The sequence below is a fragment of the Etheostoma spectabile genome, chromosome 2 (genome assembly GCF_008692095.1).
Source record: "Etheostoma spectabile isolate EspeVRDwgs_2016 chromosome 2, UIUC_Espe_1.0, whole genome shotgun sequence".
In the NCBI taxonomy this organism is placed as follows: Eukaryota; Metazoa; Chordata; class Actinopteri; order Perciformes; family Percidae; genus Etheostoma; species Etheostoma spectabile.
Window position 1 is genome coordinate 21,337,026 of NC_045734.1, and position 17,742 is coordinate 21,354,767.

Consider the following 17,742-nt stretch of genomic DNA (forward strand, 5'->3'; position numbering starts at 1 on the left):
AGATTTTATTTCCATCATTTACACTTTCAAAATAACAGAAAACAAAAAAGGGCATCTGCAAAAGTTTGGGCACCTGCAGAGTTTCTAGCATGCACCGCCCCCTTTGGAAAGCTGAGACCTGACAGCATCATGGATTTTTCTCAATCATCATCTGGAAAGACCAGGTGATGTCACTCTTAAAGTTTTAAGGTTTCTTACATCTTGACTAGACTATTGTAATGTACTGTTCTCGGGGCTGCCAAAGAAAAGTCTGCGAGGTCTGCAGATGGTCCAGAATGTTGCAGCACGTATTCTTACTGGATTATCTGGATCTCTACTTATGTTGTGTAGTGACAGGTGACTTTTCATGAGACGGATTAATAACCCTTAGAGATAGCTTTAATCAGTGTGTTAAATTCCCTAAATGGGACTGGGAAGCCATGAGGCAATAAAAAAATATCATGTTAAAATAGTGCCAGAACTATCAAATAAAGAAATAATATCATGGATGCCACATTCAAAACATCTAGAGAAATACAGGGATTTGTTTTTAACTGTAATGTCTGCATTGTTCCAAATAAGTGTTTTATGAGGCGGGAAGTTGTGAATGAAACACAGTTTCCAAGCCAGAAGACACTGATGGTGGAATTTAGATTACTTGATAGGAAATTTGAAGGGAGCATAATCACATCTTAAAAGACAGGAAAGACCACCAACTCAGTTAAATATATGATTCGTAATAAAAAAAACAAAAAAACATGAGGAATTGGAATAGGCTATATAAGACATCTCCTGATGCAACCAATTTTAAATGAATTTAAGGTGTCTGTGAAGTCCAAAATGTCTAAACCAGCTAATGTTGAAACCAGCCTGTGCTTTACAGTCAGAAAGAACCTCCTTTTTAAATTTGTGGTTTATATTTCCAGAGGAAGTCGGGAATTTTTGTATTAATCTGAAGTGTTTTGTCTTTGATAAATAATGAGAGAGAAGGGTAAACAAAATGGGAGAGACCGTCTGCTTTGACCAAGAGACTTCTACCAAACATACTTAAATCTCTTTGCAACCAAGAGTTAAGAATACCTTTAGTTTTGACCATTTATGATGTAAAGTCTAGCTGTTGTGGCCTGCTGTACATTGAACACATGGACACGCCCTTGTTGCGTTCTAGTGGCGTCCTACATCTGGATCTGTTCTTAAAGGGGAGGACAGAGGGAGGAAGCCTAACTGTCTTATTGGGCTTGTAGGAGACAAGAAGTTATAAAACGTACAACTCATCCTAACCTGGATACTGGCAGGACCCCCTCATATGATTTAGTTTAACAATTTACACAAGGCATATCAATGTGTGTCTGTCTTTTGATACCACCGAGCTCCCCTTAAACCATTCCAGACCTGCCCTTTAATTTAGCCAGCTCCTCCGCCATGGTTTCACTGTCGGCATAACACAACACCGTGACCGTCATCCTCTGTCCCTTTCTGTCCGCCGCGTTACCGGTGAGTTTTGTTTCACCTGCCATGCCCCGGGTCACCTCGCTGCTGTCTGCCCTGCTGTTCGTTCTCCTGCCGGGCTCGAGCTGGGGATATTTCCCCGAGGAGCGCTGGAGCCCCGAGTCTCCGCTCCTCGCTCCCCGGGTCGTCGTCGCACTGGTCTGCCGCAACTCGGCGCACTCTCTGCCGCTGTTCCTCGGAGCCATTGAGCGTCTCAACTACCCGAAGGACCGCATTGCGCTGTGGTAAGTGTCATGGTGTCATCGCCCTTAAAAATAACGTTATTGCATGTCAGAACTTTTAAAAGTATTTTAACATGATCTAATTGGAAATTAAGTACCTCAAAGTGTGATTCAACGTCAGTGTGAGTTCATTAAGGGAGCACCAGAGACACGTCAAGCCCATGTAACGTTAGACATAGTGGGAAAACTCTTGTGAGTTATGGCCAGGTGGGGCCGCTGTGTTTATAATGAAAATGTAGAAAACCCCACGAATGCTTTATCTCCACACTTAACAAATCAAATTGGTGGTGAAATGAGCAAAAGTTAGAGCAGCGTGGCTGTACACGCGCCGTGGAATTGTAGGGACTGTGGTATTGTTGCGCCAGCAAACTCGTGCCTGTGAAAAGTTCCATTCAGTCACAGATCGTCTCTCTCATCGCCCCTCCCGCTCACATTTTATTTCCCCTACTTCTTCCCCTTCCACATCTTCGTCTTGCAAACTCGATTCAAACAAGAGCAGTCCTGACCTCTGCAGAATTGACCTTTCTTCAGCCTGTTCCATCACCCAGCCTTTCTTTCCAGATCATTCTTTCACTGCTCACTTCTTCTTTTCATGTTGATCCCGTCCCAGTAGATCTGTTTCTGAAGATTAAGTTAATCCTTTTTTAAAAATCAGCATTCAGACCTGACAGGTTAGATTATATTTCTCTGAAATAGCCTCGAGATAGAGTTTTGTTTAATGGGACTGTGTGAGTTAGGATTAGAGTAAAACACTCCTATGAATTGATTGTTTGAGCCAACATGGTGGGCCTCATCTGAGAGTGAATGTTGAATTAAATTTTTTCAGTTGGAGCTACAATGAGGGATTCAAGTGCCCGTGTGTCTATTTAAACAAACCAGCCTAGGAGTTGAGAGCTTTTTTCCCTGTATCCCAGCCAGCCAATTCAGCCTCTGCGCCTGAGTATAACTATCCCCATGTGGCAGCCGGAGCTTAGTTTTCTGCATCGTTGCTTTGGTCTACAACATATCTCTTCCCTCAGTGGAAGAACAGATATAAAATGGCTTTAAAATGCAGTGTGAAATACATAAACTGAGCTGCTAGCTGGCCACCTGTCGATACCTGCAGTTATCAGACTGACAGGTTAAGATGGAGTGTTTAGCAAGTGGCGGCATAGACACACGCATGCAGACTGCCCAATAATGTGTGTGTTCTGCAGAGACATGCAGGATGGATATTATCAGTCTGTAAATCTTCAATTTGTATCCCTCTGACCTTCATCTATGTCTCTCTTATCCTTTAGGCATGGTTCAATGGCTGGCATGTAAGCAATCCCAAATAAATCCTCTCTATAAGCCGTTTACATTATTTGCTACCTCTGCTCAGTCAAACTTTACAGCAGTCAGAGAGGGAAAGGTAGAAAGAGAGGAGGAAGATGGATTGGTAAGACGGTCACATGTAGGTGCTGGGATGGCACTGCTGTGTTAAAGCGCCACAGACCAATGGTAAACTAACACCTGCAGCATGCCGGCTGTCACTCACTACATGACGGGGATGGGAGTAAATCAACATCTCTCATATTTACTCCATTTTAGTTGAATCTTTATCTTTATGTTTTACCTCTTTCCCTCGTTTCCCTCTGTGTCTCTGGCCCTCCCTGACCCACTGAGATTTGTTATGATAACACAGACAGCAGATGAATGCCGCTGCTCCCTTTTTCAGCCCCTATTGTCTGTCTGTTATCATCTTTGTCCACTTCCTGACATTCGTGATGTGCAACTCTGCTCTAATGACAGCAGGACCCTCCGAGGACAAAGTAGAAATGGATAATAAATCAATACTAGATCAATACAATATCTTCTGGGATTTGGTTATAGCAATATATATATATTTTTGTTGTTTTCCATGTTCCTCAAAGCTACTGTAATCTTATTTTCATATAAATGGATTAGAAAATGGTTACATTGACTATGTAAAGGCGTTTGTAAACATGCATTTGAGAGACTATAAGGCTGATCGGTATCTGATCGGTGCATTCCTGATATTAGCCCCTTAAGGCAAATTTATGATTAGTGATATGGGGCTATATAAATCAAATATAATGGACTTTACTATATCATTGTTGGAATATGAAATTTGACACAGTGACTCAAGATTTTATCCATAGATCTAGCCCTAACACTGGATCATTGAAAAGAATATCTTAACGGTTGGTGGTACTGCAGATCAAGGTGCTTCAAGGTGGCCTCTCTCCCTCTCTCCTCTCCACAGGGTGGCGACAGATCACAACATAGATAACACCACAGCCATCCTGAGAGACTGGCTCGTCAAGGTGCAGAATGACTATCACTATGTGGAGTGGAGACCTGAAGATGAACCCAGGTACTGTGTGTGTATGTAATGTATGTGTGTGGGTGATTATGTGTGTGTGTGTGAGACGTACAGTACATTACTTTTTTTTACATTATCTGTCTGTGCATGTCTCAGTTCCTTTGAAGACGAGATGGGGCCTAAGCACTGGAATAATCTCCGTTATGAACACGTAATGAAGCTCCGCCAGGCAGCGCTGGAGACCGCCCGTGAGATCTGGGCCGACTACCTGCTGGTACGATAACATCCTCTTAACCGCTTCATAAGCCCCCTCTTATTATGTACTCTCAGTGATGTCTCGGACTCTGTGTGTGGAGGTAACCATTGTCTACACCTGATAATAACTGGATGTGGATGATAAAGCAAAGCTCTTTTACATAGAAAAGAAAAGGGACAACATTGTAGAAAAATCTACGACCAATGAATAGTTTCACCAATGATTATATCATTCTTTTTACAAGTAGGAAACTGATAGGCTGACCATCAGCGGTACCATATAAACAGGAAATATTTAGCTGAATCCTTGAGAAAAAGGTCAATAAAAACTATGGATTGTAGGGAAAAGAATTGATTTTTGTTGATTTTATTTTTTATTTTTTTCCCACCCCTATTGAACAGCAGTTGAGTTAGTCTAAACACACCAGAGTACAGAACATCCTCCTGCAAATACAAGGGCAGTCTCTTGGTAAGGCTTGTTTAAATTCTGGGCTGTGAGTTGAAATTTGTTAGGATGCTCACAGTACTGCTCTGTGATCGAACCATGTTGCTGTGGCCCAATCAATCATTGAGTGACATTTTGTCTGTGCTTGCATGTTTGTGTGTGATTCGTGTCAATACTGTGCCCTTCTCTTTTATCTGCAGGTGGCTGACTGTGACAACCTGCTCACAAACACGGACATATTGTGGAAACTGATGAGTGAAAACAAGACTATTGTAGCGCCAATGCTGGAGTCCAGAGCCGCATACTCTAACTTCTGGTGCGGGATGACTTCACAGGTACTGCAGATGTTTTGTTTTCATGTGTTCAAGGACTTGTAACACCTGCATAATATATACTTGCACTACGTCTATCTCACATAAAAGTATCCCACATTTTATTTATTTTATTTATTTTATTTATTTTATTTATTTTATTTATTTTATTTATTTATAATTTATTTAAGTTATTTAAGTAAAAATTATCTCTCTCGTCTGTCTGTCTGTCTAATACTTTCTATGACTTTTCAAAACCATTATGCATGGGGTTGGAATTATGAACCACTTGCTACTGTAGTACAGGGTTTTCTTTTGTATGTACATTGTTACATTGCAACACATCAGTTTCCACCAGCATCCTTTTGACTCTAACACACAGACTGACCCAAAATAAATTATTCATCAAATGTAGCCTCTTCCTAATGTCTCCATAAAAACCTCTTGGAATAATGCAATCCTGACAAAGTCTGCTAGTAACTCTATGGGCTAAGAATGTGAATAAAGTAGCTAAGTTTCCATCCACTTGTCAATCGAATTATCTGAAGTTTGGTAAAAATACGCAAGTGAATTAAACTAGTGAAAGTGTGTTTCCATCCAACGGCTTTAAAGCAAATAAATACCTGTGCGTAATGCCGTCACATGCTGCTTTGCGATCAAATTGGTATATCAAATTGATTTTAGACATTTTATGGTGTTTCCATTCACTTTTGCACTAAATCGCACAACATTCAACAAAGTCTTTCTAGATGAAATGGATTGCACCGTCTACCAACAAATGGTCAATATTGCACAAGTTGTAGTGCTTATATTCCAGCTGATAGCGACATATCAAGCTATAATAAGAAACAATAATGCTATCAACATATTGCTATGATGATTCAGATGCAACTTTTTCCTCCCGCACTGCTGCGAGACAACTCTTTTTTTGAGACATGTATCGCTGTTTGAGTGCCTTCCATTTACTCCAGAGGACGTCCCACGGCTTGTTGTAACCTTTGTTGGCCATTTCCTTCGCAAGTTCCTGATAAATTAAATTTAAAAAATCTCTTGTCTCTTCGTTTGTCCACTTACATCTGTCTTTGTTGACACCTGCCATGTGTGCAAACAGAGTGGAAGTTTTTGGCCGACAATACCGGTTGGTGCCTCCTGCTGTTATGCCGACGTATTATTTCTTGCGCAGAACGTACGCTCAAGGCTCTTTGGTGTGTTCCGAGGCACTTATTTGACCAACTCAGGGAGACTGTCATTCCGACTGCCTTTTCTGCCAAAGGTCGGTTGTTGGGTTGGTGTGTCAGAGCATTTTATTTATTATGTCATATCTTATCAAAAGCTATTTTAATAGAAACAATTTGTGTAGTAATGTTTTTTTTTAATGAACGGACAGAGAATCAAACTTCTGATCTGATCTGCGCATAACATAATGTATGTGTTAGTCTCAGATAGGGTCCTGTCTGTGATCTGCTGAGACGGGATGTCTTTCAGCACTCAGCTTTACTTCTTTTCAAATCTGAGCAGACATATGGCCATTGTCTGTCCTCCAACACAAAATAAAACAAATTCAACCAAGAGTCTGCCTCCCAGATTCCTGCAAAGAACATTTTTTTCATTGACAGTTAATGGGCCCATAGCCAAAAGGCAATACCCAATGTCTGTCGGTATAATTTCTTATGAATTAGCATTACTTACTTATAACAATTAAAGCAAAATGTTTTTTTGTAATTTATTAGTATGGAATTTTAGATGTCTTCTTTTTAGATGTCTTCTTCCTGTAATGGACACACAGATGTACACTTCCGGCAGACCAATCAAGTCTCGGTCAAATATCTCAGATCAAGCTTCACCTGACAAATTTTGGAAACAAGTTGGACTCAAGAAAATTGAGAGTAAGCTGACAGCGTCTGTGTGCACTCACTACAGGGTTATTACAAGCGTACACCAGCCTACATGCCTCTCCGTAAGCAGGAGCGTCTTGGCTGTTTTGCTGTACCGATGGTCCACTCCACCTACCTAGTGGACCTACAAAAAGACGCCTCCCGTCAGCTGGCTTTTTATCCACCACACCCGGAGTACAGCTGGGCCCTGGATGATGTCATCGTCTTTGCCTACTCAGCTCGCTTGGCAGGTGAGACAAATGCAACAGAGGTAGACTTGTCATCTGGAGGGCTGCTTAATGTCTTTCTTGACACGTTCTGTTTTCAAAATTCCAAATCCTTTCTTAATTGCACAATGGGGAAATTCACTCTGTTGCAGCAGCAAGGGATAGATAGACAACAATAGATAAATATAAGTAAAGAGAATAAAATAGTAAAATGTATTTACAGTATTGGACAGTCACATTTTTATTGCACGTTTATCAGTCCTGGTGTGAGTGTGCATATCCATGTGGTCGACCGGGAGCAGTTTGTTTCTGTGTTTTGTAAGCATGTTTTTTTCACTTCTGTCTTCTCAGGTGTGCAGATGTACTTGTGCAACAAAGAGACTTATGGGTTTTTCCCAGTTCCAATCCGTTCCCACGGCACCCTACAGGATGAGGCGGAGAGCTTCGTGCACACTCACCTTGAGGTCATGGGTGAGTCAATAGGTCAAAGAACACTCACAAAGATCAGAATGATTTCTTTGTGTTCCACAGTTTTAGCAAAAGGCTGTGAGTTTGCTTGTGATTAACACTGACCCAGACACTAGGCTGTGATTACACCTGATTAGGTCTCTTTGTACAATGGAGGTTTGTTAATTTGGAATATACTGTTATACTGTTGTTACTCCACTTTTACCTTTTAGCTTGCAATATCATGCTGTACTGTTCTGCAACTTATGTGAAGCTGAACTAAGTATTATTTTGCTGTACCCATCTTGGAAATGCAAGACAGGTTTTTCAGAAGCAGCCTACAGTTATATTTGGTTATAAAGTTCTGAGCCTCTACCATAGCAACACAATATCCTGACACAACAAAATAAATCTTGCTAAAATGTTTCTGCAGTCAGTTTTTTTTTCTGTTAATGAAGTTGGCAATTAAGCATGGAAAGGTGTTCAGATGAGACATGGAGGAGACAACAGGAGACAGTAGAAGAAACTGAGTGCGCTTTATAATTCAAGGCCTCCTAAAATGTTCATTCCAAAGACTCCAGAAATAGATTGCATGTTTTTCGAGTTTAGTTAGATTCCTACTAAAATTGTCTTTTGTTTATTATTACTTTGTCACAAAATTATACTACTGTGTACTATAGTCTTAGTGCAGCATTATTGTATGCATTGTAGGTGAGGAAACACCAGTCGGATGGACCGTGAAATCTACATAATGAATACTAATAATATTAGTATTAGTATTATAATAATCCTTTTTACAAACTCATATTGCTAAATTTCTAGCATGTAAATTCAATGGTTTATTTTTGAAATCTCCTAAGGACCCCCGTTTATCCCTGAACCACATGTTGGGAACCACTGTTATACCACATTACACATTCTCTTTGTAACCTTTCCCTTGCTTTTTCTTTGAAAGTGAAAAATCCTCCACTGGAGCCCTCCAGCTTCCTGTCTCTTCCTCCAAAGCAGCCTAACAAGATGGGCTTTGATGAGGTACAAACACTCAATCGCATACACACATAGAAACACACACAATAACCTACGTGTTTGTATGAGGTTTTGCATTTGTGTACACCCAGGTGTTTATGATAAATCTGGTGCGGAGATCTGACCGTCGCGAGCGAATGCTAAGAACTCTGTATGAGCAGCAGCTCAGCTGTAAGGTTGTTGCCGCTGTGGATGGCAAGTACGTTTCTCATCTTCTGCCTCCCCCACTGCCTGTGTCTTCTTGATTTGTGCCTCTGCAACATGCGGTGTAGATTGATGTAGGGAGGCTGAGCTGAGACAAACAACCAGGTGAAAAGTAGCGGGTGCATGCTGTCAGTTACATTTTCTCTGAACCATATAGCTTTAGCTCAAATATATAAAAAAACTATTCTAATCTCTGTGTAGGCTATCCAGTCAGTAGGTAGTGTCATGTTTTACATATTTGATTTCTAATCGTAATATAAAATGGTATGAATAAATAGAAAAACCTTGCAACACATGCATGCCTTATGTCAAAATCCTATTTATACACACACGCACACACACACACAAAATTTCTTTCTTTCTAATCTCTTTATCTATCCTTTCTCTTTCCCTCAGAGCTCTGAACAAGAGTGATATAGAGTCCATGAAGATTAAGATGCTGCCGGGTTACAAAGACCCTTATCATGGTCGGCCTCTCACCAAAGGTGAACTGGGTTGTTTCCTCTCTCATTACAACATCTGGAAGGAGGTGAGACGCTTGGACAGGCCTCAGGCCTCTGGGTCTACCTGTGCACGGTAGATAACGTTTACTACCAAAAAACACAGTAACTCCCTCTGTGTGAGAGGAGGCAGCTCGGTGAGAGTCATGAGCTTAATTCAAGATTTGGTACTGCAGAAACCAACTTTTTACAAAGAAAATATATATATACTAGGGCTGTCAATTGATTGAAATGTTTAATGGCAATTAATCGCATTAGTGTCCTAGTTAACTGGCCCAGACTAATCACACATTTTTTAATCTGTTCTAAATTTACTTTAAAAGGGATACTTTTTCAAGTGGTATTTGAGACTTAAGTGTTTAACCTAGTATCTGTGGAATGCATGCATGAGAATGAATTAAACCAGAAATATATTTATTTATATAGATTAGATCATATATAGATTTATACAGTACGTCACTAAGAGGGTCTGAAAAGTCACTAAATCTTGGATGAAAGTCTACACATACTTTTAATTTAGGAGTATATGTTATATTTTTGATCAAAGGACTCCAGTTAAGGATTTAAGAAACCTTTCCATCACACTAATACTTTTGCCAGCTCACCATCATCTCAGCAGCACTGTAATGCACTACAATTTATATGTATGTGTTTCTGCGTGTGCACAGATAGTAGATCGTGGTCTGCGGACCTCACTGGTCATCGAGGACGACCTCCGCTTCGAGGTGTTCTTCAAGCGGCGTCTCCAGGCGCTACTGGAGGAGGTGACGACACACAAGCTGGACTGGGATCTGATGTGAGTGACGTACACCACAATGTAGTAAACAGAGAGGATTATCATGCTCCCCTTCAGTGAAATCCGTCCATCTGTCACACGTGATATCTCAGTCACCACTGATCACATGCTGAAAACACTTGTGGGAATTTTTTCTCTTAACATCACACTACTAAGCCCTCCAGCATTTTCACATTCAGACGGATCACTGTCATAGAATAGCAAACATAGAGAAGTCATTTCAGAAGGTAAAAGTACTTTTAGTATGCACTGTGGCTGCCCTGACAGAGTATGTACTGTTGCATCCGGTATGCATACAATTGGGACATACTATTTATTTAGAACAATGCTCCTTGAATTTTGCTCATATATTGTATGCTGCACAAAGGATTGTGGGTAGCCAGAAAAGCATGCTGGCTTTCTTACTGCAAAATCTGACTGGATGCGGTAGAACATCCTGGAATTTTTGGCATGCTGCATTTGATATACTATGTATTGTGACATTCTAAATCTTTTCTGGCTTACTAAATAGTATGGTAGTATGGGTATTGGAACGCAGGGAAGGTGAGTATGAGCAGTAAGTCTCCCAGTTGAATCATTTGTACCATAATGAGAAACTTTGGTTAAAAAATATCAGTTATTTTCATAAAAAGTTGAAGGTATATAAAAACATAAGACGTAAACTACAACTCAAGCAAGGAGTGTTTCGATTCACTATGCTTAGAATTCTGTCACATGCACCATTAATGGCAAGCTGAGGCTAAAGATGATATTATATACATTATAATACATTCAACAGTTTAAATCAATTCAGGATTTTAGGTTAATTTTTTTAATTTAAATTCAGCATTGTTGTCAAAGTGCAGTGCTTTTCTCATCCACTGACTGCATCAATTCTGTTTAAAGGACTTGATTTTAGTCAAACCGGCTCCAAGTGTAGTACTCTTGATATTTCTTGTCTCTTTTATCTTAAATATTAAATACAGTTACATCGGGCGGAAGCGAATGCAGGTGGACCACCAAGAGAAGTCTGTACCAAACATCCACAATCTGGTGGAGGCAGACTACTCCTACTGGACACTCGGCTACCTGTTGTCATTACAAGGAGCCCAGAAGCTCCTTAGGGCCGAACCTCTGACCAAGTTGCTACCTGTTGACGAGTTCCTCCCTGTCATGTACAACAAACATCCAGTGTGAGCATAACCCATACGCCCCTTCATCTTCTTTCGGTTCCTTTTATCTGTCTCTTCTTTATGATTTTTTTCCTGTGGCGCTAGTGGTCAATCTAATCACATCCCCACTCCTCTCCCTCATCAGTTCAGAGTACATGGAGCACTTTGAGAGTCGGGACCTGCGCGCGTTTTCTGCCGAGCCGCTTCTGGTGTATCCGACCCATTACACGGGAGACCAGGGCTACATCAGTGACACGGAAACATCGGTCGTTTGGGACAACGAGACTGTCAAAACCGACTGGGACCGAGCCAAGTCGAGGAAAACTCAGGAGCAAGGGGAGCTGAGCTTTGAGGCCCAGAATTCTGATGTACTGCAGTCTGAACTGGAGAACTGGAGCGCACGGGACGAGCTGTGATGAAGAAGAGAGGACGTGAGGAGGAGACATTGTGAGAACTCTTGCAGAGATAAGAATGAGGGAGATAGAACAAAGCTGTGATAGTGGAGGAAATGGATAAGATGGAGAGAATTTATCAGAATGTGGGTGAGGAGAGAGAAAAGGCAGGGACTGTGAGGGACAAATGTACATTTCTCTTTCCGCTGATCTTTCTCTTGATGATGTGTAAATGTAGAGTTAACTTTTGAAGAGTCAGGTAGCAGCTTTTGTTTAATTTATTGCATTAATCGTCCATCCTTTGACACCAGCCTGGTTCCATTTAAAAAAGAAAAAAAAATATTTCCCCCAGATTTATCCCATACATACCACGTTATATATAAATTCCTCCAGAATAAATAAAAAATAAATACATAATTGGAAAAAATGCAGTGTTTAGCGCCATACTAGCATGCCTATAAATGACATCTAGTCACATTTGAACTGTCTGGCACAACGTCCCATTCTCTAATTACACACAAAAGTATGCTCTGGGTTTGAATTAGGACCCTCTAATATAAAAGGATTTTGTTACTTATTTGTTATACTAAGCTCTCAAAGCAGAAAACAAATGTTTCCTTTTTATACAGTGTTGTATTCAGTGGTTCCAAATCTGATTGGCTTTTGACCCCTTAAAAAGAAGCAATGTCTAATTGTAACCCTTGATCACCAGTTGTATGTCTACTGGTAGAACTGGGAACCACTGTCTTCTTCTTCTTGTGACTCTTAACACCTTGCTGTTTAGTTTAGCCTGTATGTTATTTAAGTAGGTTTTATAAGGTTGTTACTTGTTACTTAATAACCTTATATATCAGGAATGTATCAGTGTTTTCTTTTATCTGCTGTCAAACCTTTTTACACTTTGACAGCGGCCATGTATTAGTTGTGTTTTATTGTTTTCCCCTCAGTTCATATTGCAGTTTTAATCCAAACTTACAACTTTTGTTGCATTTTGTTTGTTGAAAATCAGAATATCAACTGAGTACAGATCCATTGAAAATAATATTTTGTTTTAGTAACTATTCATATTTTGTCTCATCTGTGGTTACAAAGTGTCTTTTTTAAACCAAAGAATGAAATAAAAAAACTTTTATAATGATTGGTTGGGTTGATCTGAATTTAGTTTAGACTCTTAAGGCTATATACCCGAGCATCAAGTCCTCAAAGATCAGTTAAAAGCACTGACATTGCACATGTAGTGGGTTTATTTATTTAACTCCTCGCCTTTTTTTTGTTGTTGTTGCACTGCACTGCTTTTTTTTGGCACACAGCTGTTTTAGTTCAGCACAATTATGAAAGCCCCAATTGAGACGTTTCTTTTAATTAGTGCCTGCTGGTGTTTGCCTGCCCTGCCAGCACATAGTGGTCAGTTTGGTCTGCAGCAGGCCTTCATTACTCCTCCTCATCGCCCACTGTGTTTACACAGACAATCTTTAGCTGCTGTGAAGCGGAACCCTTCTGTACTGAGTTATACAGTTTCATGCTATTTGCATCCAACACAAAGACTTTGTCATTGAATGAGACGGAATAAGAACGAATATTGCCAGAGTAAGAGAAATTTTAAACACTTTATACTTAAAATGACCATTAAAACGTGGTGTGTATGTTTATTGAATGGACTGTCATTTTGTAAATAAACATATTTGTGCCAATGTATTGCATGTCCCTCAGGACCTACAGAAGTCTAAAGCTATACTTGTGGCTCTGTGATGCTGTGCTTGAGGCTTAATGCTAATTCAGCATACTAACGCATTTGCAGAACATGCTGATGTTTAGCTGGTATTATTTAACATCAAGTAGCATACAATGTCACACCTAAGTGTTGGACAAATTTCAACCTAGTTATAGTGCTAGATGAAAGATCCCCAAAGTTATTTCATTTCATCTAGAGGAGAACATGAATCTCAACAAATTCGATGACTGTCCATCCAATAGTTGCAGTCTTTAGGGTGCGTTGTCTGTTTGCTCACGTGTCCACAGCATGTTTTGGTTTACTGCAGTGGCACACGTCTGTGTGACTCAGACTAATCCTATTAGAGCTCTTTCTCCCCCCACCTCTATATTTACCTCACCCCTCTCTGAGATTAACCCAGGTATTTTCTGCAAGTGCCTCTGCAGATCAATAGTCACTTTTCTACAGTAGGACCTGCTGGGGTTTACTGGCATCGACTTTCTCAGTTAATTTCTTTGAATCTCCACATCCTGGCTGTCAAATCAGATAACAGGATGCAAAATAATCATTATAATGCCCTGAGTGGGAACACAGTGACATCAGTAATTACCAAGACTACTACAGCACCATTTGGTTGGAGCAGGTTAGGAGGCTTCACTTGATGCATACATGTCTTTTTTTGTTTGTTTCCTCTCTGTCTTCCTTTCCCCCTATTTAAGCTACATTTCAGTCCTCACTTTGCAATCCAATTCGTCCAATCCAATCCTTCCTTTCCACCCTCCCTTCTTTGCTTTAAGTAATAAGATTGCTACTGTTGAGCTGGAGTTTCAGGGCCCACAGTACACAAACACACAGGAGAAATCTCTACCCTGAATTATAGCATTGCCACACCTCCAGCTATCTGTAATCTCTCTCAGTTGTCCACAGAGTGCAGGGTAAAGAAATTACAGAAAGGGGTGAAGAGGCAGTGAAAGGTGTCACTGACATAGCAAACATCACAGGATTTAAGAAAGAAAACAAATCAAAGGAATAACACTGGTTTGAAAGAGAGGAATAACTGGATAAATTTCTTTCCTTGTAGGAGTCAAGGAATTTCAAGGTGAGGTAAATTACTTGTGGCGTGTGCAGCTGCCATAGCACGTACAAAGATTGATGGCCTGTTCAATTCGCAACTAACAAAACAAGGCAGTGTCGCTGGCATATATCAGTGACGATCGATCAGCTCCAAAAAGTGAACAGGATTATTGTGAAATAACTTTTCCAAATGTAGGATTTAGGCTCTAACCTTTCAGAGTCTTCTAGTAAATCCTCCTTCTTTTTTCCAGGTGAGGTGCAATGCTGCTCTATTTCAAACATATTTCTTCTACATCAGCCTGGGAAGTTTCAGTCCAGAGTTGTAGTCTCAAATAGATCTGGCACAGCTCAGAGCCAAATCTAATTTGTGAGGTTATCGCTGTCAATTTACAGCCTGCGGTAGACTTCTGTGACAGTGAAATACAGGCTGGCCGAGACAGATAAAGCACACTTTTGAGCTGTTAGGCCTGAACTTTATTTCTACGTATTAAATCTTTTTTTTGTTCTGAGCCATAAGTCTGCTTTTAGAAAACACTGTCCCATAAATGGCTGATTCATCCTGGCCATCTGATCCTGGCTGGGCTGTCATGTTGTATTTAGATGACTTTAATCGAAAAAACAACAAACTACTGTAACTTATAGACTAGATGTCAGTGTCAGTTGGTCAGTGAGCTCAATGAGGTAAATTGTCCTATTGCTGCAGATAACAATACAAAAAATGTCACCTGGGTAACCCACTCAGTACTGAGGACTCCTGGGTACAATAAGACAATTAAAACACATCAAACAACAGTCTGCACAATCTGTTGATCAAATGTACTGATGTCCCAATTTCAGTGAGTGGGTTAAAGTTATTTTATGCTGAAACTCTTAATAAGTAACAGCATTTTTTCAAATTTTTTGATTTGACTTGTCTTATTCAGTCATGAATATGAATATCGAATATTGAATTAAACCCGGTTTTTAAGGGCTATTACACCATGCAGCCACAATGTGTGTTTCACAATTTTCTGCTGTAGGGCTGTTGCTACTTCTCTCCCCAAACATCTGTGGGATGTTAAAAGTCATTCTTGCAAATCACTAATTACTGTAAAGTTAAACTCCTACATCTTAGATTTACACATCTATATTCCAACCTTCATCTATCTATATTCCAACCTTCTCCACAGAGGGCCTTTTACCTTTTCTTTCATCATGGTGGACCTGTTCCTAGACCGAGTTCTGGTGGAGAACAACTGGGACCAGGATGAACTCAACACGGAGCGAGAGATCCTTGGTATTATCGAAAACCGCATCCTGATGCTGTTCTTTGCAACTGCGGAGTGTGTCAAGTGCCAGGAGTTCCTGCCTGTTCTGAATGACTTTTTTAAGAGACTGAAAGATCCAGCGTACATTGACTACCCCAAACTGCTCGCACTCATCTTCATCAGGTCTCTATCTTTCCTTCTCTTTCTCCGCTTTGACGCACTGATGTGAATGCACGAACTCACATTAACATTTTCTTCTCTTCTCTAGTTTGGACCAATCAGAGGCACAGCAGGAGAGAGTCCTCAAAGAGCTGCACAAAAGGGTTTTGTTTTTGGCCTTTGAGGATCCATACAGGAAGTAAGTGGAGAGAAAAAGTAATGCTGTGTAGTTTGAATGTTTTTGCAATTGTTTTTGAATTGTTTTATGTCTAACCTGTTAGAGTGCACGTTTCCAAAATGAAATTATGACATTTCATTATTACATGAATAGTGTGCATTGCTTTACCTGTGTGTGCGTGTGTGTGTGTTTATGTGTTTATGTTTGTCAGAGAACTGCAGGCCATGTTTAAGGTAAAGGATGTACCAACAGTTGTGGTCATTCGTCCGGATGGCTCCATCCTCTCTCCAAATGCTGTGCAGGACATCTGTCGTTTTGGTTGTGACTGTTTCCGTAACTGGCAGGAATCAGCAGAGCTCATTGAGAGGAGCTTCATGCTCAATGAGGAGTTTGAAAATCTAAATATGCGTAGTGCCACTGACCCGGTGAGGAGACTCAAGTACAAGACAGAGGACGACAAGAGGAAAAAGAGATGGTGGAATTCATTGGGGAAGGGCAAAGATGAAGGTCAAAAGGAGGAGGAGAAAGATGAAACGCGCGATAGACAGAGAAAAAAGGGAGATAAAGTGACATGGAGGAGAAGATGAAGAGAAACAATCAAAGAAAAAAGACACTGTCTTTTGTGTTGGTTGTCGTCAAGTCAAGCCTCGTAAATACTTAATCCTTTGTCAGTGATACTGCAGCCTCTTAAGAGGCTCTCTAAGAAAGACTTGGCAATGGGATGTGCAGTAAAATAAATAAATAAATAAATAAATAAATTGCCCACTTATAGGACTTCTCCTGGCATGTAGAAGCTACTGTGCCTCTCTGCATTGATCACACAAAACTTTGAAAGGACTGACATATGATTGAGTTGCTCTAATATGCTATAAATATGCTACTACTACTGTTACTACTGATAACTATTATATATTTTAATGGAGCCTGCATACTTTTTATTTCCAAACTGTTATCCAGTCCAGTCTTATTGTTTGTCTATTAATGACTAAAGTTAACTAAATATGATAAATAATATTTCAGTCAACAGAGCAAATGTCACTGTTTTCAAACACAAAAACATGTACAGTATACAACATGTCAAAAATAATTTCTGCCTATGAGCATGAGCCCCAGAATCCCATTGTAATGCTCCTCAAATCAATATTTGTGTATTAACAGTGGATCAAACGTAGCCTGGGAAAACCCTGACAAACGAATACATCTCCAATATTTACTCGGGGCTTGTTACGTCTCTGGTCACGCTGTTAAACAACATGCCAAGTTTAGGGCGGGTAGAATCTGTCTCTGTTGATACCGTTCATTTGTTTGCTGCTTCCATGGCTGTGGTAATACAGCCGTAGCGTGCTGGGTTTACGTTTTTACAGTACCGTGTGTATGTTGTTTATGTTATTCATTTCATTATTTTTGCCATGTTAATTATGCAAAATTTTGTATGTTAAATATAAGTTGTATTGATCTCCAGAAACAATAAATTATATTTCCTGCTAAAACAAACTGTATTTGTGTGTGTGTGTGTGTGTGTGTGTGTGTGTGTCTGTCTGTCTGTCTCGGCATATATACTGTACATATATACTGTATATACAGTATATATATACATACTGTATATACAGTATTTCTTGTAGTTCTGCTCCTCCATTAGTTACTGGATAAAAGGCCTCACTGTGGGTCACACACACATACACAACACATACTAACACAGACTCACACACACACACACACACATACACA

General features: G+C 40.1%; 2 protein-coding genes across 4 annotated transcripts; both read left to right on the forward strand.

The window, feature by feature from the left end:
- The first annotated feature begins 1,494 nt into the window (after window positions 1-1,494).
- On the forward strand, window positions 1,495-12,045 carry LOC116698853 (procollagen galactosyltransferase 1). Its single transcript, XM_032531067.1, has 12 exons — window positions 1,495-1,712; window positions 3,958-4,068; window positions 4,174-4,291; window positions 4,918-5,052; window positions 6,949-7,153; window positions 7,481-7,600; window positions 8,532-8,608; window positions 8,695-8,801; window positions 9,203-9,335; window positions 9,975-10,102; window positions 11,068-11,274; window positions 11,399-12,045. Exons 1-12 carry the CDS (start codon window positions 1,495-1,497, stop codon window positions 11,667-11,669), a joined length of 1,830 nt encoding a protein of 609 aa, XP_032386958.1. The 3' UTR covers window positions 11,670-12,045.
- A 2,142-nt stretch (window positions 12,046-14,187) lies between these two features.
- Window positions 14,188-16,928, forward strand: LOC116698868 (nucleoredoxin-like protein 1). 3 transcript variants are annotated; one of them, XM_032531100.1, is made up of 4 exons: window positions 14,188-14,681; window positions 15,600-15,860; window positions 15,946-16,035; window positions 16,226-16,928. In XM_032531100.1, exons 2-4 carry the CDS (start codon window positions 15,625-15,627, stop codon window positions 16,599-16,601), a joined length of 702 nt encoding a protein of 233 aa, XP_032386991.1. In that variant the 5' UTR covers window positions 14,188-14,681; window positions 15,600-15,624; the 3' UTR covers window positions 16,602-16,928. The 3 variants fall into 3 exon arrangements, with proteins under 3 accessions (XP_032386991.1, XP_032386983.1, XP_032386996.1); XM_032531092.1 differs by having other exon boundaries at window positions 14,188-14,460; XM_032531105.1 differs by having other exon boundaries at window positions 14,188-14,455.
- Window positions 16,929-17,742: the final 814 nt, after the last annotated feature.